Source organism: Saccoglossus kowalevskii, chromosome 12 (genome assembly GCF_978046115.1).
Source record: "Saccoglossus kowalevskii chromosome 12, keSacKowa6.1, whole genome shotgun sequence".
NCBI lineage: Eukaryota > Metazoa > Hemichordata > Enteropneusta > Harrimaniidae > Saccoglossus > Saccoglossus kowalevskii.
The window spans coordinates 32,063,193-32,088,348 of record NC_140652.1 but is presented as its reverse complement, the minus strand read 5'-3'; the positions used below and the strand labels follow the sequence as shown (position 1 = coordinate 32,088,348).

Below are 25,156 nucleotides of genomic sequence, written 5' to 3'. Positions count from 1 at the left end.
TGTTCTACGTAGGGCATTACCATATTTCATTGAAAGGTAACATCTGTTGTTACAACAATGTCAAAAACGTACCAAGATTGTGGTAATACTCGGGTCGTTAGTCAAGTGAAGGATGAAAAAATTAACAAGAAGCGTATGTCCCCTGGCAAAGAAACTCCTGTACTCCAACAACAAAAAATGAACAGATCGTTTGGATGAAATCATCCATCAACTAAGCTGTATAAATGAACTTACACTCAGTATGAAGGATATTAAGGCCTAAATGAACTTTCTCAATGATATTGTTGAAATCATCAAGAATTAATCAACACACTAGCAGAAAAGAAATATGAAATTGGAAGAGTGTAACGCCAATCTTGTTCAGCATATTATCATCTTAGAAAAGGCCAGTGAAGAACAAGATCAGTATATTAGAAGAGATAACATCGAGATACATAGCATACCCGATGTGACGTGATCAACTGAAAACACCAATGAAATATCACTTAGTTATACAGAAGATTTCCCAAATGTGACATCAAGGTATATTGAAATCACCCACAGAATAGGAAAGATCATCCCACCAGAAAGAGATGGTGCAACAAATACAAGACCTCAGCCAAGACCTATAATTGTTAAATTCGCTGGACGAATAAAATAAGATGAAATGTACGGGACCGAAAGATAATAAATCAGATAACCACAGACAGTCTATGGTATAGAGGAAAGAGTAAAATATATACAAAGGATAATCTGACACCAACTGGTCGAAATTTACTGAAATTAGCCAATGCTAAATGCAAAGCTACCAACTACAAATGTCTGTGGACAAGAAATGGTTAAGTCTATGTTAGAAAGGCAAAAGGTACACCACATATTATATCTAAGAGTGAATTTGACATTTCAAAAATAGTTTGAATTACTTGTACATATATCCTATACTGTTTATACATATAACTAACAATGGAAGATGATAATGATCGCCAATTATTCAATATTCACTGATCGTCATTCTTCATTCTCCAGCTCAATACAGAATTCTTTAATGCACTCAACACATTCTCTATATCTCATATTAATATTTTTAATATTTTGCAGGGGTAGGCATTTACATTCAAAATAATCTACGGTATTCTGTTTTGAACTCAGTTCGTGTTAATATTGCAGAGACTTTGTTTTTATACATTTCTATTGGCAAACACCAATTGAGAGTTTTAACAGTAATGTTATACTGAATAAGAGCAAAACACAATACAATGGCTGTATTATAGTTGCAGATTTCAATATTGACCTGAACAATAACAATTCTAACCCCAAAGTAAAATGCCTTCTCAATACACTGTCATGTTTTCAAAACCCCAACAAGAATAACAAAAACAAGCCAAACAATTATTGATCACATATACACTGATATATGCAAAATAGATATTTCTTACGGTACTACTGCCAATTCGTGAAGATAACAATTATATGTATTCCCGAGATTTCTCCAAATTCCAATTAGACTAATTTAGATCCGATTTGAGAGCAGAAAAATAGGTTGGATTGTCGAGATGTTAATGTGGCGACCGCTAAATTCAACGGATTTCTTTTTTTAAACATGTCATCAAAATGCACCTATGAAAAATAGAAAGTCATCAAAAAAGGAGAAAAGATAACCCTTGGATAACATCGACAATTAGGAAATCAATTAAAACAAAACATCGTTTATTTGGAAATATGATTAAAAGTACTAAGAACAGAAACATTCTGACAAGGTTACTACGGAAAACCCGACAACAATATTACGGATATTTGGTAACTCTAATAAAGTAAATCTTGGCAAATCCAAAACAAATTTAGTTATACCAAAATAAGTCCAGCTGGACTATAATGGCGCCACAATTATACACACAGATTTAGAAAATATTGCGAATGACTTTAATGCCAACAGAATAACTTCAAATAATAATAACATTTTCTACAACTTTCTAGGGAAAGGATACCCAATAATATTTCCTACGCCCAGTAACTGTTCATGATATCCAACTAAAATTGTCAGGTAAGATTTTCACAAAGCGGTCGCAATTTTGTAGCCATTATGTTACATTACAAACTGATCAATTTCCACAGGGCAATTTCCAGACTGTCTTAACAAGGCCCGAGTCATCGCATTCTATAAAAAAAAGTAATACAACTAATCTGGGGGAACTTTCGACCAATCTCTATCCTACCAATCACCAGTAAAATGTAAATAAATGCCTGATATGGTTTTCGAGAAAAATATAGCTGCAAACTTTCACTCATTAGCTTAATTCAATATTTGTTATTTGAAATGAATGGGGGTAATGTCACAATTAGAATGTTTATAGATTTTTCGAAAGCATTCGACACAGTGAACCTCAGCATCTTAATCTTAATCTTAAACTTTAACATTATGTTATAAGGGAGTTGCCTGTTCCTGGTTTAAACGTAATCTGACAACAACAAATCAGTATTTATAACACTAAATCCCAAACATTGCCAATTACATCTGGAGTACCCCAAGGTTCTATTCTAGGGCCCATACTATTTTTGTTATATATAAATGACATCACACAATCCACTAACCTAATATTTCCCACACAGTTCAAAACAAATCTAACCAAATCAACATAAACGCTCTGAATTGTGGATTTCAAAAGGTGGTATTGTGGTGTGATGCAAATAAACTTACTATCAATTCCGATAAAACAAATGTTTATTGCCAATACACACAAGAAATCAAAACTGAGGGTGAATTCAACCTTAAAGGTGACCAATTTAGTGAAAGCTGTAGTATTAATTATATTGGGATTACTATGGATAAACATTTGACATGGAAAAAATCACATATCAGTAGTAAAGAAAAAATCAGTCAATTAGCAGGTATATTTTATAAGCGAATATTTTTAGTTCCACGGTCAGTATTAATATTACTATACAACACATTTATTCTTCCCCACATTTCTTATAAATTAGAGGTTTAGGGAAATACATATCATTGTCACCTGCAAGAAATTTTACTTTTATTATTAAAGGTAGTCTTTTACTATTATCGTATTTCGTGATAGGCCCATGCCCTGCGTTGTTTTGACTGTTTTTTAGTTCCCTAAAAGGCGGACTATAGTTTCTTATTTCTGCTTTCCTCCCGTCCACCTCCCTTTACATCTCCAACATTTCCTCAGACATTCTGCAGCAGATATCAATGAAACTTGGCAGGTTGATGAACAAGTCTCTGTTGAATATACACGTAATTTTTTTTCCAGATCAAAACATTTTAATTGGGTCTTTTTCAAGGATTTTCATCCAAAATCGTGCACTAAATTCGCTGTTTACTTTGACGCGGAATGTTTGCAAACACTTCATTTTTGGACAGAGTGGATAATTATAAATTAGCCATTGTAGTTCTCTGTTGTTGTGAATACTGTACGAGATTTATTATTTTAATGAAGTTTCGAATATGTCAAGCGACAGATTGTATTTAATATTACGGAGTTGTTATTGTATATTTTGTTATTGAGTATTATGGATGTGATATACCACACCTTGTCATTATGCTCTGACATGATACTAGTTTTAAGTGTACCATGGGCACATTTATTTATTTTTGTCTCGCACAGATAAAAAAAAATCTAATGTTTGCACCATTTAGAACAAAGTATTTACACCAACGAACTATTAACCTGGCAACCACATGTAAAACACTTTACTGACGTCGTATCAAATATTTTGTAAATTTGTAAAGCCATTGTGAAGTTTGTAACTCTTGTTTCAGTGCTACAGAGACGTATACTTGTATTGATATATTTTGCTAATCAAAGTGATATACTTTTGAGCGAGGACGCTTTTTATGGAGTGAGGTCACTCCATGTTGGGAAAAGTACCATGCCACCAGTCCGAGATACACCTGAAAGTATATTAAAGTATTCCTTTGGCTATATGAGCAATCACAGAGGTGATTGCTGCCTAAATTGTATTGTCCGTCACTGCTGGCGCACCCCATTTTGCATGATTACGCAAGAAAGCGTTGTGAGCTCACGGTAAGAAGATGCATCCGTCAATGCAACTTTGCGAGCTAGAGACAGTTAGTTCAGTAGGAGTCAGCTAAAGTAAAGGAAAGACAGGGGGTAGTGCAGGGTAGACGAGCACGAGACTGGCAACGAGAGTTGGGTCGATAACTGATCGGACGACATATCGGTTCAGTAAGGATCACCACTCAGCATTGAGAAGGCAATAGCCGGAACATCATATGAAGTGTGTGTATATGCGCATAGGCTAACCTTAAAGCTTTATGGCTTATACTACTACCATGATTGTCATTATATATGAAGGAATTGGATCAGAAAATGACTGTTGCTATAATGGATGCAGAGCAATCTGATGATCAAATTTCTTATAATGAGCTAGTCACAACTCCTGATTCGTCCATATTCGATAAGCTCTTAAAGTTTTTTGTAAATAATACGGAGACAGATCCCAATTGGCAATAGTGGTGGATGATCTCATTTTACGATTGTTATAGCAACATTAATTATGCCGCAAGGGGGAGTGTATACCAAGCTGAAAGACAGGTGAAGTCACAGATGAATTTGTTAGTGGTAAATCGTTGAACTTTATCATACACCCAAAACCAGGGAATTGTTTATGGTTGGTCATGACTAAATAATTCACAATGAAAGCACTACATATACAATGTAATGAGACAGTATTTTGTCACTGATTTGAAGTAATCTTAAATGATTCGGGCATTATTTTTCAGAACATTGCAACAAAGGATATTGCAACTATTGCAATGCGAGAAAGTATGTGTGGTATTATTTTACAAAAGAAATGCTATGGGCAGTGGATGCCTTGATGTACCATGTTCCAAGAGCACGCTAACAGAGTAGTGTATGGCGACAAGCAATACATCTCAACCCTTATATGATGGAAAGCGGCAAGTATTCCAAATTTTCACATCACTGCCACCAATTCCAGTATCTTCAAGTGTATCATATAGATGCACAAAGGGATGCAGATCTATAAGATGTGAATGCAAAAATGGAAAACTCCCATGACCAGGAGCATGCAAGTGTAGAGAGAGAGGCACATGTATTAATCATTTAGACTAATGTATATTATCATACTGTATGTGTAATAAGTGTGAATAAAAGTTTAAATGGTGGCCATATATAAAATTGTTATTTTGTAATAAATATCACAATTTAAACTGTATACAAGTAGAGTTTATAAGACATGCTATAATCTATACACATAAATTGAACATTTGAAACAAGTTTCAAGGTAGTATTTATACTGCAATTATGCATATTCAACATCAGAGCTATTTTGTTTTCTGCTGTGACATATAAGCAAATATAACGTGTTTATAGAATTTGTAATTAAAATAAGCTGCATGAATCTATCATTTTTAAGTCTCACGTTTCAGTGGCCATTTTGTTCCGGGTCGCCATTTTGAGGGTATGCATCATGTGCATGTAATTTTACACAACATTCAGGGACCAGTCATGTTGAATGCCGATGTTATGGAGGTTATTATAATACCACAAGACGATAGGTGCGCATACAAAACGAGGTCACAATCAACATAATTGTTAATTTCAATGAGCTAAATAGACTGGCTTTGGCTTTGAACAAAGCTTAACGCTAGATACTATTTTTCTTGATAATGTTACTTTATCTAAGATTAAATAACACTCGCCTGGGAGTAATTGACAACATTCTCTTCAAATTAAAAAAAATGCTATTGAAATTCCTTTACATGATCTGGGTTGCGAATGGAGTGAAACATACGTAGCTCAATAACGTAATATCGATACTATAAATGAATGAATTTCATGTAGGACTATACTTGACAATACTTTATTTAAAATACATTACATTTTCCAAATACCAATACATATCTCAATAGAATTCCATGTGTTTTCAAAATTGTGTTATACCTATAAAAACATGTGTCAACGTGTTTGTCTGCTGAGGGACATATCAATAGTATTTATACAAAAAATAAATACATTTATACAGAATACATGATATACAAAAGCAAGTAATGTGGCATGGTCGGAAATCCATTATTTGCACATGTGCAAGAAACTTTTAAGCTGGACAACTTAAGTTGAAAATAATTTTCACAATTTTTTTCTAACACATTAAATATTACTTTGACCTCAGTTGACCCCTATTTTACCCATGTTGTCACTGGCATAGGCCGAAAATAATTTGGCATTGTTTGGTCTAGCTATCGTTTCCACAAATACAATGCATGTACAAGGCATAGTATATAATAACCTTAATAATTAACCTCGTCACAATCACAGAAATATATTACGCAGTAATCATGCACAGTGTCAAGCAAGGATAAATATAATAATCATATCAAGTATACACAGCTCATAAATTAAACAAAGTATACAGTACTGTTAATTATTTTGAATTAGTTTATACTTAAACAAAATAGAGTTCAAATAACGTAAAGATGTGTCCCAAATATCTTGACTTCAGAGTGATTGTGGCTGAACACCGGGTTCACAACCCTGCACGGTTTCCGCCAGAAGTAAGAGAATTAATTTCCCTACAATGACCTGGCCCCCAGCTTATACCTAGACGTATATGTCTCGGGCGCCCCGTGGTAAACGTGTTGGCTCGTTTCTCTCAGTTTGCACGCGGGCGACTAATAGTCAGTCCTGCCACTGTGACATCCTGAGTCAGAGTGAAGTGTCCTCCGACCACACCACGCAAACACAACAAAATAATTTTGAATAAATTAAAAACAACATACCCCTGTTCCTGCATTCATGCACCTGTGTATTAATCTAATTGCAAGACGGATTCTCGCGTGACACCTGTGACGTCTATTTGACCTCTAGCTGACTTCAGGTGGCATCAAGTTGACCTATATGCAGTGCATTTGTGCATGTGTATTTGGTGCTATTGTGGTCTTCTACTGCATATGTATATTTGATTAAATTGTGCACGTCAAATTAGCTTTACTCTGCCTGTATTAGACCTCATTTGATCTATATTAAACCTCTGGGCGACCTATTTGACCCTAGTTGACATCGAGGCGGCCTGTTTGACCTCAGATGATCTCTATTTGACCGAATTCGACCTAAAGTTGGCATATTTAACCTAATTTGACCAGTGGTTGACCAATTTTTCCTATATTTGACCACATGGCGGTCTTTTTTATTTCAGTTGACTAGGCGGTTTATTTGATCTCTAGTTGACCTTATTTATCATAGATTCCATGTCTAAATATCTTTACTGATTGTGTATCCTCGTTGACCTTTAGTTGACTAATTTAACCTTAGCTGGCCTTCTTTGACCCCTACTTGAAATCGAGGCAGCCAATGTCAGATCAGTCAACCGTTAAATAATTATCTAAGTGACACATTTTACCGCAACTGATCTCTAGTTGAACTCTAGTTGGCTTTATTTGACCCATTTAAACTCTGAATGGCTTATTCAGCATCAGTTTTTCCGGCATATTTGAACTTGGCTAACCTCTATTGTACCTCAATTGTCCCTACTTGACCTCTAACTTGACAATTGAGAGGGCTATTTTACCTCAGTTAAGCTCTAGTTGGACCCAGTAGACAATTTCAAACTTTGAATGGCATATTTTGCATTGTTTGGCCGCTATTTTCCCTTTTGATGGCATATTTATATTAGGTTGACTTCAGTTGTTCTCTCTTGCTCTTGGCTTGTTTGACCTTCTTTGACCTCTAGTTGAAAATTTGGCGGCCCTTTGACCTTAGCTGACTTTATAATGTCTTTTAGTGGCCTTTTTGTCTTCAGATGATTTCAAGTTGACCATATTCGACCTCTATTTGACTTCTAAATGGAATATTTACATCAGTTGAACTTTAGTTGACCTCTATTGACCTCTGGCTGATCTCGTGCAAACAAATGACCTCTAGGTTACTTATTCGTTGACCTTCTTTCAACTCTGGCCGGCCTATTCGATTTTAGATGACCTCACATTGACCTCATTTAACATCTAGGCAGCCTACTTGTATTCAGCCTAAATAAGAGTAAACTAGAAATCAGATATTTTAGGCGGCCTATTTGACCTGCATTGACCTCTACTTGGCTTCAATTGACCTCTAATTCATTCAAATGCGGATGTATAATTCGAGCCACTCTGCATGTATATTTATATAGGTTATAGTGTGTAATTGTTAGTGACCCCTAATGTGCATGTTTAATTTGTATCACTGTACACATCCCAATAGCTTTACTTTATATGTACTTACTCTGCTGTTTATTTGACCTATAGCTAAACTTATTTGACCCTAGTCGACCACTGGGCGCTTATTTAAAATCAGTCCACCTCTAGTTGAGTTAAATTTGACCTCTAAGCGGAATATAAGACCACAATTGACCTGTGGTTGATCCATAGGCGGCATATTTGACCTCTGTTAAGCTAGTTGATCGTTAAACTCATTTGACCCATTCAAAAGTTGAATGGCATATGTGGCATCACTTGGCCGTTTTCCGAACTCGGTTGACCTCTATTGGATCTCTATTAACTCCGGTTGTAGAAATTGTGTATTACAAAACGAGCAAATTATCATAGTTGCTCACAAAGTTTGGTTGCCGCAATACATTAACAAAAGAAGAAATGTCTAAAAAAGTATTTCTCTCATACTATTTAACCCAGTGATCTAACATTTAATTTGTAGCATGCATCAACAAAACGTGTCACTATGATATATGGTCTCAATTGTCAATTAAATACACGCAGAAAATAGTCAAATGTTCACATAAATATACAAACCCGAAATGCGTGTAAAGTATTATGCAGTTGTGGCAAAAGATGTATAACTCTTTCCAACCATCACCATCACTAATGAGAAAACAATTTTCTCTTGTAAAAAAGTGTTGGTAATATATGCAACAATTGAGAAATTTTAAATGCCAACGAATTCATGTGACTGATTTACATTATTTTATTTTAATATACATTTCTGCTGAACATTCAATATGGCAGCAAAAATTACTGATCAGAATAATTCTTCTGTTGTCGATTTCCCCATAATCCCCTGTGTTCTACTAACTATTCATTATAGCGACAAGTATATTCGAGACTTCAACCATTTATAAGTTTACTAATTTTGACGAAAGATGACAAAAGTCCATATATGTACTACATGCTTTAGCATAATAATCTTTAGGTGTAATAATGCACGAGCTTTAGGTTTCATCTTGACGACAGAATGTAGCAAGTGTGTTAGAGTTGTGTGATGGTTTTTTATGATAAGTTCTTAGATTTAGAAAGATCAGCAGAGACGCTCGAAATGCTGTTCAATCACGAACGTAAAACATGTGAACTAGAATTTTAAAGAGAACAGGCGCCATCAACGCAGCTTTAATGAAGCATTCAGAAATAGCAATGCCTCACCTTTGGGAATACCGACAATGCCAGACTAAAAAAATAATAATTTTTAATATTTTCACCGAATGCAGAAAATCTTAGAAGTGTAATGTTTTTCCTGCAGAAAAGGTGAATCGTTCGGTATGGTCATCATCACGTACGCTGTGCACGTCGAATGTCGACAACTTTGCTTTTGTCAATCGCTAGAGTAAATATGTATGTGTTTGTTTGGTTATACATATATTGTTACCTGATTTCAATCTACTTGGCAATTGTACATTCAGCATATGATAGAAAGTACGTTTTGTGATGCGGAATAGTACATCTACTATTTGAGCCGCTTTAAAAATATTCGAAGCACGTTTCAACCTTGTTTTCTCTTTTTAGTAACATATTTTGTGTAATGTGAAAAAAGGGAATTCCGTACACCAGTTCCAGTGATAAGAGTTCTCAAACTAGTTGGAGATTTTATGTCTCACGATTCATCGCAGACTCTTGTGTGGGTGTGGAATTATATTAATATAATTCGGATGGAAGTAGTGTGTGAAGAGTGCAGACGAATATATATAAGATGTCGGCGAATGTATTAATAGCGTACAAGATCCAACCAAGACAGTCCTAACATCGTATATGTAGTTTTTAGTACAAATTTACATTATTTTTAGCTGTCGGAGCTTATAGTATTACTGATTGTCCGTCGGTGTCCGTCGCCGTCGCCGTCGTCAACTTTACATTTTCGACTTCTTCTTAAAAACCATAAACTGTATAGTTGAAGTTTTCTATGAAGGTACCTGTGGTAGTTCTCTCTGCATACCAAGAATTAAATCATTTCGCGCAGATATGTTCAATTGTCTTATTTATAGTGAATATTTTTGTCATTTTTGGTCAAAAATGCTATTTTCGACTTCTTCTTGAAAACCGCTAGCCCAAATGATTTAATTCTTGGTATGCAGGTACCTTGGGTTGACCTCTCTCAGATTTGTCCATTTCGTGATGATATCGTTTTTTTAATTTTGATGAATGTTTTTGTCATTTTTGGTAAAAAATTATATTTTCGACTTCTCCTTGAAAACTGCTAGTCTGATTGCTTTGATATTGTATATGTAAGTACATCAGGTGGACCTCTGTCAGATTTGTTTATTTTGTGACAACATCTTCAATTCTCTAATTTTGTAAAATATTGTTGTCATATTTGGTATAAAATTATATATTCGACTTCTTGAAAACTGCTAGTCGGATTGCTTTGATATTGTATATGTAAGTACATCAGGTGGACCTCTGTCAGATTTTTTTATGTTGTGACAATATCTTTAATCCTCTAATTTTGTAAAATATTTTTGTAATTTTTGGTCAAAAACGTTATTTTCAACTTCTTCCTGAAAACGGCTAATCCGATTGCTTTGTAACTTTATTTGTAGGTACATTGGGTGAATCTCTGTCAGATTTGATAATTTAATGACGATATCTTCAACTCTTTAATTTTAGTGAATTATTCTCTGCAACAAAATGAAGAAAGTTGGTGTCTTGCGATATTAAAGCAGCTAGCATTAAGTTTAAATTGCTTCTTAGTCATTGCTTTCAGAGCATGCATCACAAACAGCGGAGCTATATCAGCCGACAGGCTGCTAGTTATTTTACCACGCATGTATCATCTCCATATCGAGGGAACATTTTTAGTATAGGCCTCGAAGGCATTGGTGTGATGTAGTTTGACCTTTAACATTACACTCAAAGCGAATAAACACTGCTGTGTATGTATTTCGAATGTGTAAGGGGTGGTCTGCCCACCGTCCCTCTGGCGCGACCTTACAGTGGGGTGGTCCTCCGGAAATCTAAACCCTCCGTAAAGCTATCCTGCATTTTGAGGGGCAATTTTTCTTGACACAAAGGGTTTCAGTTTGATGTGAGGGCGTACTACCCTACCCCCGACGGTGTCACCGCCACTGTAAATTTATTGCAAGAGGGTGAGCAAAATGAAATTTGGACCAATTACATTTAATTTGTTTTTTAAAACACAACCATCCTTACTATTACTATAAATTATCTACTTGAACCTTTCCTTATTCTAACAGAAGAATGACGTTTGTCGTTATTAAAAGCTAATCAGTGAAATCGGCGGAGCTCCCGCGGGATACGAGGTAGCTTCTCCCGGGCTCTCCAGAGCTAGATGGATACCGGGATACCGTTGGTTTGATTTTTATCACCTCATTAAGTTGGGGTATTCAACTATACTGCAAGTCTGTGTGGCTAATACGTACATCTACAAGAATTGCAGTTATGGCGGCAAATGTCTTTAAAAGTGAAGAACTATCCTATCCACTGGCGAAGAGAAAACATAGATACAACAATATGAAAGTTATTCAAAGTGAAGCAATGTATTCTTTTCCCATGCCGATATATCATTCACATATCAACCTCATTCCCAATTTCCACGTAAAATATTATATGTGAGCGTGATGACCTATTTATTGAAATATAAGGCTCAGTATCAACGGCTGGCGCAATTGAACACTAGTTACATAGTTCAAGAAGTTACGATATTCAAGAAACGTACACCTCAATAACTCACTTTCTGTTGAGGGAAGGATCGTTTGACAGGTTTCTTTGCAACTGAAAGTTTACTCAAAGCTGTGTTGTATAGCGTTATACACAAAAGGTTATTCTCTCAGTGTAACCCTTTGACTTTTTGAAATAAAATCCCAGTGAAACGGACCCCCTAGTTCAACATTTGTTATATATGAATTATTGGACAGGTCTCGGCTTAGACGTCGTGACTAAACTTGTCACACTAAATAGTAACACAAGCACACATGTATGATATGCGGGAACTACGTCAACGTAATGGGACAACTACACACTCAGAGAATTGCTCAGCCAGCTACCGTGAAAGCGTAAACTTAAAAATACGTTTACTCGTGTGATATAAACGTGTGAAATTATAATGTTTTATTGCAGATCTCTACTCTGCGCCTACCATGTACGTAATGTGTGTCATAGAAGTCGTAACTCTTGCCCTACACACAATAGTATCAAAAACTCTTTTATGAGGATGGAGGATGAACCATTCAGGTATGACATGTCTTCCAGGTAATCAAATTGTTGCTGAAAAGGTTCACTCGTGTGGTACAATCGTGTAAAACGTGTGTAGAATCATGATTATATTAAACAACCTACAGCCACTATGCTAGTGTTTGAATACTTTGCCCGAGTGTTCCCTGGGGTATTTTGTGTACTTCAGTCTATTTATTTAAACCCCGCCTGTCAGCGTGTTAAAGCGCGGTGTCTTCGGATCATGTTCAATATAGATCTTATTGCAACGTACACATCGCATTTAAAAAAACATTGCCTATTCACGCGAAATAAGAATTTGTGTTGTGAGGCGACCACTCACTTTCTTCTACTACATGCTCGCATTTTCCAACTTATACTGTCACCGGGTCATTTCGCGGTAACTAAACTGTTGGAGTGTATATTTTGCCAGTTTATTAATTAAGTTCAATAATTTTGGCCAGGTATGGCGCTGTCTGTATTTGACAGTTTTAATTGGTGAGACTAACTAACCCACTAAATGATTTTTCCTGAATAAATTCACTCGACACTAGGCGTAACATAAAGAAATCACTTCTGCCTGCTGCCTGTTGGAAAGTTCGTTGTCAGCTCCTGATATTTTGGGTAGGAAACCCCATGGCCAACATGTGCTTCTGTCAGCTATAGTACATGGTGAAGTTGCCAAGCCTACATATTTTTGATATTCAGTACCTTATATGTCGAACTGTCATCTGAACAAAATTCCCGGGCGATTTTCAAACATCGCCATTTTATATTGAGCTATACAACAAACGTCTTTGACGTCGTTATTTCTACGTTATTGCGTTCTTATTTACTCTGCAGTGTAAATCGATGTTATCGATCTATAAATGACAGAGTAAAACTTTACTTACTTGCATTCTCGCATTTACTTAACACAATTAACTTATTACATTGTTTGGGGGCACTAATCATGATGCTTATTTCTTTATGAATGTAATTATTGCTTTAATTTTTGATAGTAAATATTATGATGTGCGTTACAAATATTATTTGAGATTATTCTACATAACAATTTTCCCAAGTTGTTTTTATATTGTACATTTTTGGGTTAAGTACCATGTTTGCATTTGTAACTATTTAACTGTATAGTCCGGAGTATGGTGTGGTATTAGAAAGACAAACTATAGGCGATAAATAACCTTACCTTGTCCACTAGCCAAGGAAAGACACAGAGATAACAACGTGAGGAGTATCAAAAGTGCAAAAAGTCCAATGTGTTCTGTTGCCATGCTGAAATATCATTCACATGTCGATCACACTCAATCGTCAAGCACAATAATATGTGTGCGTGATATCCTATGCAATGCAATGTAATGCAATATAAGTAATGAAGACAATAGACAATGGACAATGCTTATATGGTTGACCACGGTTTCTGAGAATTTACCACTCAGGTAACTCATAAGTTTGTGTATTTTCTCTTTCTATTGAGGGAACGATCGTTTGAAAGCTTTATTTAGGGTGCTTGACGTATTAGTCACAATACTCAGCAACCGAATATCTAATGAACGTTGTTTTGATTGGCGTCTTACTAACATCGATTCATTCGCAGTGTAACTGCCCTTTCATTTCTTGAAATTATTTCAGATCTCTACGTACGGAATTTAGGTCATGTCATGACTCTTGTGCTGCATACAACAGTAACAAAAAAAACAACAATATTTTTTACGAGGAACTAGGAGCATTCTGGTGTAACATGTCTTCCAGGTAATCAACTTACTGAAACGATGCACTCGTGCAATACAATCGTAAATGTGGAAAAATTCCTGATTGCCCAAAAAACCCACAACCACTGTGCTGGTGTTTAGAATTGGGTTAGGAACTATAACATTTTGCTTGGCTATTTGGTTTATTTCAGACAGTTCAGAATCCCTGTCTACCAAACGTGTTAAAGCGCGGTTTCGTCGCGTCGTGGTCAATATGGTAAACACATGTATTTAAAATTTTACTATAAGGATGAAAATATTCTAGATGCGTCAAGTAACGTATATATTCATGAATATTTACTGTTTCTCACACATCGGGGAAGAAGTTATTTGCATCTATGATCTGGTGTCTCTAATCTGAGGTACTGTTGTCATATCACAAATTGTTCCTGTAATTTCTTACTGAAATACAAATTATACCTAATGTACAAAGTTAAATTATTGAAACAAGTCTTTGTTCAACCTTAAATATATAAAAATATATATATAGACGAGCTTTCCTTAATTATAAAAAAATATCCTGAAATTGCTATCGTAATCCTTGGTAATTATTAGATATGGCCAGACGTATTCTATCCCAATGATAAATATTGTTATATTATCCAAATAATATAGTCAATCGAATTTCGTTGTCGGACTTAAATGTATATTGCAGACATATTTGATAAACACATGCAATATTTTCACTTAAACTTCTTAGTAAAATTCGAAAAGTAAAACAAAAACATCAATGATCTCAGGTTTTTTATTGCAGTCGAAGAACGTGGCTGACGATGCGAGGGGGACATTCTGGTCATTTGCAAGTCGCCAGGGTGTCACATTGTAAGGCCTGCTTATTGATAATGGGAGGCCAGCCACAGAACATACAGGGACAGGGTGTTCTTTCACTGCTAGTATTGGGTAAAAAAAACTATAGTACTGTAAACACCAAAATACACCAAATATCAAGTTAAAGCTTCCAGGTTAATACCTCTCAAAATCATTACAAGAAACAAAGCACAGAAAAATGCAATGAATAAATTCACTAAAATAGTGGATTGCCTAGGGAAGTGTGCACTGGTGATAAGTCAAGTCACATTTCCATAACTTACATTTCATGCATGACAACAACGAAAAAATACAGGAGTCTTGCATACAGGAGAACGCTGTTACTCTGGAGGTACCGCTGAAAGCAGGAGATCGCAGAGCATTTCATACAAGTCTCAAAGAACAATGATTGAAGCCTGCATCACTTGTTTCACAATATCGTAGCAGCAACACACAGGGCACACAGTAGAAATGCTGAACCAAACTGTCCTCAGTGCAGCCTATTTATAGGCATTATTTGCTCAGAAACAGGTACACCACCTGGATTTCCACATGAGCCAATCAAAATGTGGTTTTGCTATCAGCTGTCTCACGTAGGCAAGTCAGTAGATCATAAACATCTTTTGTTATTCAGATAACAGCACACCAGGTAAATTGCAGTTGTCCTTCCCAAGTTGTAAACACCCTTTGTTATGTAAATCACAAGCATACCTGGTAGATTCCAACTGCCCTTCCATATTTGAAAGCAAGTATGACCTGTCAATCACCTTTATGACAGTTATCACACGACAATGCACACCATTTCTATTTGCAGAGTTTGAGGTAATATGACAAAAATATAGTATAAAGGATGCTGACACATGGGCTAAGTACAAAAGACAGTTACATGTCATCTCTTTTGATTTTCCATGCATGAATTTTGAAACTTGATTATTGCACTCCCACTACTTATTCGTGGGTGGAGTAGAATAATTGAGAACATGACAATATTAGAACAGCACTATGTCGTCACCGCCTTTTCATTTCAAAGCATTGTCTATGACACACGTGCAATACGTAACGAAATTTCTACTACCAGGTTATATATAAACAGAAAGAAAATATTATTTTGAAATAGTCAATGTTTTCTAATGCGTAACTATTTTGACAAATGCAGAATACCAAAATGATATTCAACATGTGCGGAGCGGCTTAGTCTTTTCCACGAAACGAAATGAAACAAAATAAAACGAAACGAAACGAAACGAAACCCTAACCCTAACCCTAACCTTAGATTTTGAACGACCTCAAACATCGTCACGTCCGTATTTCACAGTGTGATATTTTCTCAGATATTATTGGGCCAATGAAAACAAAAATGCGAGTTAGGGTTAGGGTTAGGGTTTGGGTTTCGTTTCGTTTCGTTTCGTTTCGTGGAAAAGACTAAGCCGTGCGGAGCTAGCAGATGAAAAACTCGAATCCACAACACAAAACCAATAGTTGTTAACAACACCAAAAAAGTTGCATAGTAAAACAAATACATCCAAGTCAGTAGAGGACTATGGCATGCGAAACATTCTTGTCAATCAACGCCTTGAAACTAGTTTACATACATATTTTCAATGTTGTAGGTTGTGTGGCGAAAAGAAATATAAAATGTATCGACAGAAAAGAAATAACTTCACATAGGTATGCACCATCATTACAAATCCCCAACCCCCCCCCCCAGTTCGCCGATTTAGTGTTTGATTTCAGTGCTATGCAACGGTTGGTGTGCTAATCGGATATGCTTCCAGCAAATGAAGATGTGTAAAATAAACACGAAATTAACACCTACTGATGGTGATATTATAACAACAATGCTATTATATTAGATTCATAGTGAGTGTTCATTTACATTTTATAAATGTTCACCTCGTTAGAAGTGGACATACAGTTTAAATGGCCGGAAGAACTCATTGTCAACTGAAGCTAAGCTGAGATTTATAAGGATCTCTAAAACTGGTTATCAACCGCTGTTGTGGTGAGCATTTGTATTATTATACCGAATAACTCTTAAAATAGAAAATGTGACACTCAATCATGGCAATCTCTCAGGTCACACTCGTAGGTATGAATGCATGTATGTACAAACATACAAATTGAAAGAGTTCAAAAGCAGTGATTGAATTCTATTTTTCCATTTTACTTGATGAACCTAATTTCAGCAGCTTCAGCCTGATGAACAAATATTTGTTTTACAAACACACCCGGCCCCACCCTGTACGCACCACACTGCGTCCCAGTTTGCATTAGAACACTGGTACGAGATACAAGTAGAGCTGCACACTGCTTGAGTATATGTTTATGTCAACAGCACTCTATTTCAACAAATTACGCTGTACATAATATGTCGATTTACTATTAATGCACGCAAAATACATAAATCGCTACATATTATCATGGCAATGAGTAATAACCCTACAACGTATGTATATACATCACATCATTATTAATAAGGCCATATTACACCTATACACAATATATAATTATTTAGAGTATACATAAAACCCGCATATAAATGTATGGCACCTTGTATGTGGTTTAATCAGCTAACCGATCATTATATAATTTATGAAACTTTGCATATCCTGATTGAATTTGGTCATTTGTTGAAAGTTGATGCAGTTACTCATCTTTTCAGTCTTGTTTATTCAAATTTTCTTGAAGTGACTGATTCAAGCAGAATTCACCTGAAGTATTTACTGCAATGTGTTTTGATTTACTACTAACGACAGATAGGTCATGACCTAACGATGTTTACGTGGGTGTACTCCACCAACAACCCTCCAGCTAAGTTGGAATGAAAGGAATTGCATTTTAACGTACACGCATGATGTATTGCAGTAAAACACACTGGATCCGAAAACATAATTCTGATTTTGCAATGTGTCATACTCCAATCCCATGACTCTAAACCACACATTTGAAGTACAACACATTAATTTTACTTTACCTAGGAACTTGCTTGCACACGCATGGTGGTTATTTTCTTGTTTATGTGTTCGTATAAGTGCATGTAAGCGATTCGAATTGAGCATGTCCATCTAGTGGCTATAAGTTTGCATTCACTAAAACACTAATACAAGCTTCATTTGAGGGCTGACAGTGACAAGTTACATTTTCAGTGGTTCAAATGTCCATTTAGTCACTGTGAGTCACTACACAATTTAAAGCTGTTCTTTGCCATTGTGGTGCGCATTTACATGGATGTCTGGAATCAGAGTTGTTGGTTTACATGTTCGTATATGTATCAGTAAATTAGATTAGTAAATATTCATACGGACCCCACTTGCTAATTCAAAACACACGGGTAATAACTAAACAATTTAATGAGGAAATACGAAAACGTTATTCCAATCAGAATTCATCAGAACAGTTACTTAAAAAATGTTGTCAAAAAAAAACAGTTATGTGTTTTTAGACCAAGACTTTGTCAAAAACATGTTTTAAGAGAGACCAGACCGTCTACTAGGAATCTGGATGAGTGCATTTGCCGACCTTATCAGAATTCTTTTTTTAAGCTACGTATTTACTTGGAACCCAGCTGAATCTATTAAAATTCACTAGTGGTTGTCGAAATGATAATAGAACAAACTGTAGTCTAGAAAGTCAATTTCTTGTTACCCGGAGTTCTCCTTATCTGCGCTTTCAAAAATTTCTGAAATGCACATTACATTTCGGGTGGATTTTGTCTGTATGTCAATGCCCACTAGTCGGTAGATTTGTACATCGCTAAATTTATACAGAAGTCATAATTCGACTGTGCATAAGTTCTACTTCAAAACAATTTTTGAATTGGTGAACAAGGCGGACGATTCATAATGGCCATCTGTATAATTCATCGTTAGTTAAACTATCAGAAACCAAACTGTCGATTGATGTTTATAGGAGTGTGCCACCTCAAGTGATAGTAGCTGAAACTTATTAGTAGTACTTTGTGTCGATTATATGTCTATCCGATGCCCTGGTAACCAGTTTCTATGACATGTTCCTGTATTTCATTAGCGTCGACAGCCCCAATCTTGCGCGCTACAATGTAAACCAAACGTAATGAGCAATATATTTTCATTAGTTTTGATTATCCTTTATTGCTGTATTTCTACTGTGTTCAGTACTCCCCATCCTTGTTTGGTTACACCAGTAGTTAGTTCGGTCACAAATGAGGTGAGTTGTAATCAAAGTGATATCCTCTTATAGAGTAACAAATAGGTCTGTTATCGTGGATGGTTGTGCCTACACTAAATGAACGATAAAATGGTGGCCAAGCTACTAAAGAGATTTAGGATTTGTTTTTGATTTGATATCTTTATGTATCAGTACATTCGTCTACAGGACAAACCCACGATATGCATTCATCTAGCTGGTTAAGTTAACATAAACCACAAGTGTCTATTGCTTTTTGTTTGAGTATGCCACCACAGTAATAATAGCCAATGCTGATAAGTAACGGTCTGGATGATTGAATTGACCACAGTCGCCCTAGTAACCCGTGATTATTGCAACCAAAAGTGTTTCTGAAATGCCTTACATTTGGTATCTAAATGCGTAACAAGTCAGCAGAATATTTACCCCATCGAATGTATACAGAAGTAATTATTTGACAGTACATGTGCCCCGCTTCAAAACAATTTATTACGTTCTGAATAACACGATGGTATATTACCACGCATTTGGTCTGCCGATATTATACATCAGAATGTCAATTGTCATGAAAACATAAACTTTATGCTGATTTATCATATAGCTCAAAACATTCGATGAATTATATAATTTAACACCCAGCACGAAGCACAATAACCCGGACTATTTATTGTACCATTGTTCTGCACTCCATAATTGCACATAACGCGTTAATTTGTCACATTTGTAAATATAAATTATTTATTCGCGTCATTCATATGCACTTATTTGCATATGTTTCCGAAAATAAATAAAATCTTAATTGATACCATCGCCAATCGAGTCACATATTAATCAGAGTACACTCAACAACATATATTAGTAGTGATATTATCAACATCGAAATATGTCAAGCATAAAATAATATTTTTTTATCTCTGAAAAGAAAGAAAGTGTACATCTCATTAAATTCCCATCAAAAACATAATATAATTTATTGAGTACAGTGACAGACATTGTTTGTGAAGCCAACATGAATTCACTGTCCGTGTAATCACATGACATGCACTTATATTGGTGCACTTACACATGGCGATGAACTACGCAATGCGGCCCTAAAATAGCACAAAAAGTCAAAGTTGACCAGGTTATAAAAAGTTCTTGATAATCGAAATTACATTATTTTTCTTATATGAAGCTTTGAACATGCATGCTACACACACAATATCAAGTCAGTCTGTGGAAGCATCCATGCTTTGGCTTACATGCTACATGTTCTATATTGTGATCATTTTGGCACAAATCCATGATGCCAGCAAATATATGTGACTGATCAAAATAATTGTGTTCGTGTATTTTGGCCATACATCCTGCATACAAAATATCAAATTGGTAGGACCAGATGCTACAAATACCACACATTGTACACATACAAACTTAACTAAAGTATCCAATATTGGGGAACATGAAAGTTGGCAGAAAATCCATTCGACGAAACAAAACTATTTTCCTGCTTTCTGAAGAAGTTCAATGTAAACATGGCAACAGGTGTTTCAAAGAATGGTCATAAAATAAGGCCTCTACCATATATAACTTTTCATATTCTTAAGATGTTGCTGTTATAAACTTCAAGCCAATACCAGATATTAAACATAAATGTCTTGTGAAATAAACCATGTCAGAGGCTTATCATTATAGACAACTCATTAAATGTGTCAAATAACCATTTGAATGTGTCGCCCATGCACGAGATTTGTCTTGATAAAACAAAATGATTCGTTGAGATGCGTTATAAGTGTGAGTAATTGGTTATGGTGAAATAAAAACAACTTATGTGTGTGTGTGTGTTTTTGTTTTGTTTTTTGTCATGTTAGTAAATTTGACAACCGAGTCAAATTTAAGCACAGATCATAGTAGCAGGCGGGGTTTTCTTTTCCTTAATCTCAAGTTTAGTTATATAAATTTAAATTTAAAATTGTTTGTTGAAATTACATCATCAATATATCTGAATGTGTTGGCTTCGTTGTATATTTTTATTTTTAACCAATGTATGTGTATAACCAGCTGTATACAAATAAGATTCATGTAAATAAACACAATTTCTTGTATTATTTTATCAGTATAACAAATGAAAAGAGTCTTAAAAAGTAGTAAAGTAAAACTCATTGTAATGTATGTTATTGCACGAAATCTTTAGATCACACTTGTTCTCATCAAAACAGAGGGAAGCTATTTTGTCTGCCGGTATTATACATATTATTTGTTTTGATATGGTGCCACGTCACATGCATGCACCGTATTCGATATTCGGCGATCATACGCGAAGTCAGTCACCAATGCACTCGATACCCAAGTTAGTTAATTGATGACACCTAGGTGTACTATATCATGTACAATGAAGCCGAACCACTATTCAAGCTAATGTTAGATAAGAAGGGTACCACAGTTTTAGTAACCTCGTCATGTATCGTAACCTAATGTGTCCAGTGTAGTGGGTGGCCACTGGGGATGTGGAATCAACACTGTAGGATCAAACCACAGTCAGCTGGCGCACACGTGATAATAAAATAAATACGATATTTACTATATGGGGCCGCCATCTTGAATGACGCATAAAACTAAATAAGAGACAAGTTGTGAAACGCGTTTTTCAGTTTCCTGCAAATCAGGACAAAAATACCAATCTTTCACAAAAATACGGTCCGTTGGGGTTATATTAAGCCAACCGATAAAAAAATTCGGCCGAATTAGCACAGCACAGCACAGCACAGCACGGCACAGCACAGCACAGCAGCCAATCAGCGACGGCCTAACGCTTAGATGACAATTTCGGTTTCAAATACCCCGGCTTAGTGTTCTAGGTTCTTCGCGTAATTAGGTGTTCGTATGCAAGGGATTTTTCCACACAAAAACGACGAATTCGGCCGAATTTTGTTATCGGTTGGCTTAATATAATCCCAACGGACCGTATTTTTGTGAAAGATTGGTATTTTTGTCCTGATTATTAGAAATCTGAAAAACGCGTTTCACACTGACTTGTCTCTTATTTAGTTGTATGCGTCATTCAAGATGGCGGCCCCCATATAATAAATATCGCATTTATTTTATTATATCAGATGTGCGCCAGCTGACTGTGGATCAAACAGACCCCAGATGCAGAACCTTTTGGAAGTGTCATAATTTTGCCTGCAGAAAACGTGAATCGTTCGGCAGTTACTTGACCACGAAGTTTGTGCAAGCAATACAGTCATCACCACGTACCCGCACGTGTAAACGTCGGCAGCTTTGTCAGCCGCTAGAGTAAATATGTATATACTAGTTTGTAGTGAGGTTAAAAATATATCTATCTGCTTGACACTTATACATTTAGCGTATATGATAGCGAGTACGTTTTATGATGCTGAATAATCAACTTATTCAAGCCTACTTCAAACTACTCTAAGAATGTTTTTCCATGGCTTATCCCAGGCGCTTCAGGATAATATAATATATTAATCCCATTCTGGCGGAAATGGCGTGTGGTGACCTAATGACAACGAAATAATGTCAGTATTAATAACGTGTATGTAGTTTTTACAGGTTTTCATTATTTTAAATTACCAATAATGTAACATCTTCATATCGAGGGAACCTTTTTAGTATAGGCCTTGAATGCTTGGAGTGGGTGTAGTTTGACCTTTAACATTACACTCAGTGCGAATAAACACTGCTGTGTATGTGGCTTGACTGCGTGAAATGTTAGACTTTGGTGTAAATGTAGAAACCACATTGTAAGAGGATGACCAAAAAGTATTTTTAAAAAAAGAAAATTGCGTCATTTGCACCATTTGCATACCCATTAGTCTACAGTAACATTCTGATCCTGCATTAGACTATTTAACTGTTGTCTTTGGTGTCATTATATCGTGTTTAAATATGTAAAATAATAGACAGCCCCTAGCCCAGAAAATTAAAAAAAAAGTGCCACTCAGGTAACTCATAAGTTGTTTGCGGTTCCCCTTTTGTATCGTGTGTAAGGGTTTATAGGGTGCTTCTCGTACCAGTTGCAATACTTAGCAACCGAATGTTTAATCAACGTCCCTTTGAATAGCGTTGTTTGCTGTTTTTACAACGCATCTCTTTGATTTTTTAAAATGAAATTTATTCTCATTGAGACGGGACATGCCCCCCCCCCCTTAGTTCACAATTTGGTATATAGTCATGTATTATAGAAGTCGTGACTGAACTTGTCACGCACAATAGTAACACAAACCATTATTTACGAGAAGGAATGGGCCGAAAGCTAACTAACGTGATGGCAAAACTATACACTATGGTCACTTAATTACATATTACCAGTGAAAGGATCAACTTAAAAGTACGACAAGCAGGGGAATTGTAGTTAATGAAATACATTTTTATAAGGTCCCTCATTACTGTGCAGATAAAGAGAAACACGCGTAATTGACTATATAGGTCATATGGCGCTCCACCCAATGTTTACCAGGTGCTAAGCTTGTTGCTGAGAAGGTGCACTCGTGCGGTACAGTCGGCTATTATCCAGGTATTAAGCTTGTTGCCGAGAAGGTGCACTCGTGTGGTACAATCGACTATTAAGATCATATGACATTTCACCCAATGTTTTCCAGGTATTATGTTTTGATTGCATGATTCGTCCGCCATCTTTTCTTTTTGAAAAAGATGACCAATAGTTTTTTGGAATTTGTTTATCTTGAATGTCGTAACCAATCAACTTGATATATTGCATATAATATGTATAGCCATAGCTTCTTACGAAAAAAAAAATATAATATTGATTAGTCAGGTGGTATGGCTGCCACCTTGAAAATTACCAACAATTTTGGGCATTGTTTCTCATGAGTGCTTCAACTGAACAACTTGATATTTTGTATATAGCATGTATAGCTAATGTTTTTGAAGAGTAATATAAAGTTTGTATAGCCTTATATCTATAAAATGCGGCATAATTTTACTCTATCTAGTTTAGACATTACTGGAATCCATCAATACTACCAACCGATGCTTAATATGATATCGCGATTCCGCATGCGTGAATATTTAAATAATGAAATGCAGCTCGTCAGTGATTATTATTTATGGTTTAAGTTAAAATTAAGGTATTTAACTATACTTCAATTTTGTGTGGCCAATACGAACAACCACCATGTTTGCAGGTGTGACTATTTAACTGTACAGTCTAGAGAGAGATATGTTTTAAAAGAACAAACTAAAGGAAATAACTATCCTTACCTTGTCCACTGGCGAAAGGAAGATGCAACAATATGAGGAGTAACCAAAGTGCATCAAGTCCAATGTATTCTTTTGCCATACTGTAATAACAATCACATGTCGATTTCACTCACAATTTCCACGTAAAATAATATATGTGAGTGTATAAGGCCTAGTAAGAACTTGTAATGACGAGTTTCTTTAGGATACTTGTTGTAACATTTGTATTGAAATGTAATGAAATCCCATTGAGACAAGACATGGTCCCCCTAGTTCACCATGATTTTGTATATAGTCATGAATTATTGAACAGGTGTGTACTACGCTACTATGTACGAACTTTGGGGCATAGAAATCTGGGGCATAGAACTCGTGACAAAACACACACAACAGTAACTAAAACCATTATTTACGAGAAGGATGGTAGAACCGAATGCATACATGTGTGACGACATTAGAACCCCAATCATAACTATCTACCGTAATGGCACAACTGTACGCACAGAGAATTGCTCACCCAATAACATAATATCTATGAAAGAATGAACGTCGAAATACGCCACGCGGGGAAATTGTAGTTACTGAAATATATATTTTTTTTATGGAATTCCTCATTGCTGTGCAGAGAAACAGGAAACGTATTATGATTTATTGACTACATGGGTCAAACGGCACTCCACCCAGTATCTTCCAGGTAATCAACGTGTTGCTGAAAAGGTTCACTCGTGCAGTTACTGAACAGTCGTGTGAAACGTGTGGAGCCCCCCCCCCCCACTCAGGATCCATAGGGGGCCGCATGCGCGTTCCCATCTTCTCGGGAAAGGGGGTA

The 25,156-nt window shown here is 35.9% G+C and overlaps 1 protein-coding gene across 2 annotated transcripts in view; it reads right to left on the bottom strand.

Annotated features, from left to right (window-relative positions):
• The window catches only part of LOC146735741 (uncharacterized), a 34,575-nt gene extending 10,086 nt beyond the window's left edge, over positions 1-24,489 (bottom strand). The window contains exon 1 of one of the 2 annotated variants that reach the window (XM_085506574.1): positions 24,349-24,489. In XM_085506574.1, coding sequence (XP_085362700.1) covers positions 24,349-24,427 — 79 coding nt within the window. In that variant the 5' untranslated portion in view covers positions 24,428-24,489. Of the gene's footprint in view, positions 1-13,589; positions 13,728-24,348 lie in introns of those variants that run through there. The other variant, XM_085506573.1, reaches the window with a different exon arrangement.
• Positions 24,490-25,156: the final 667 nt, after the last annotated feature.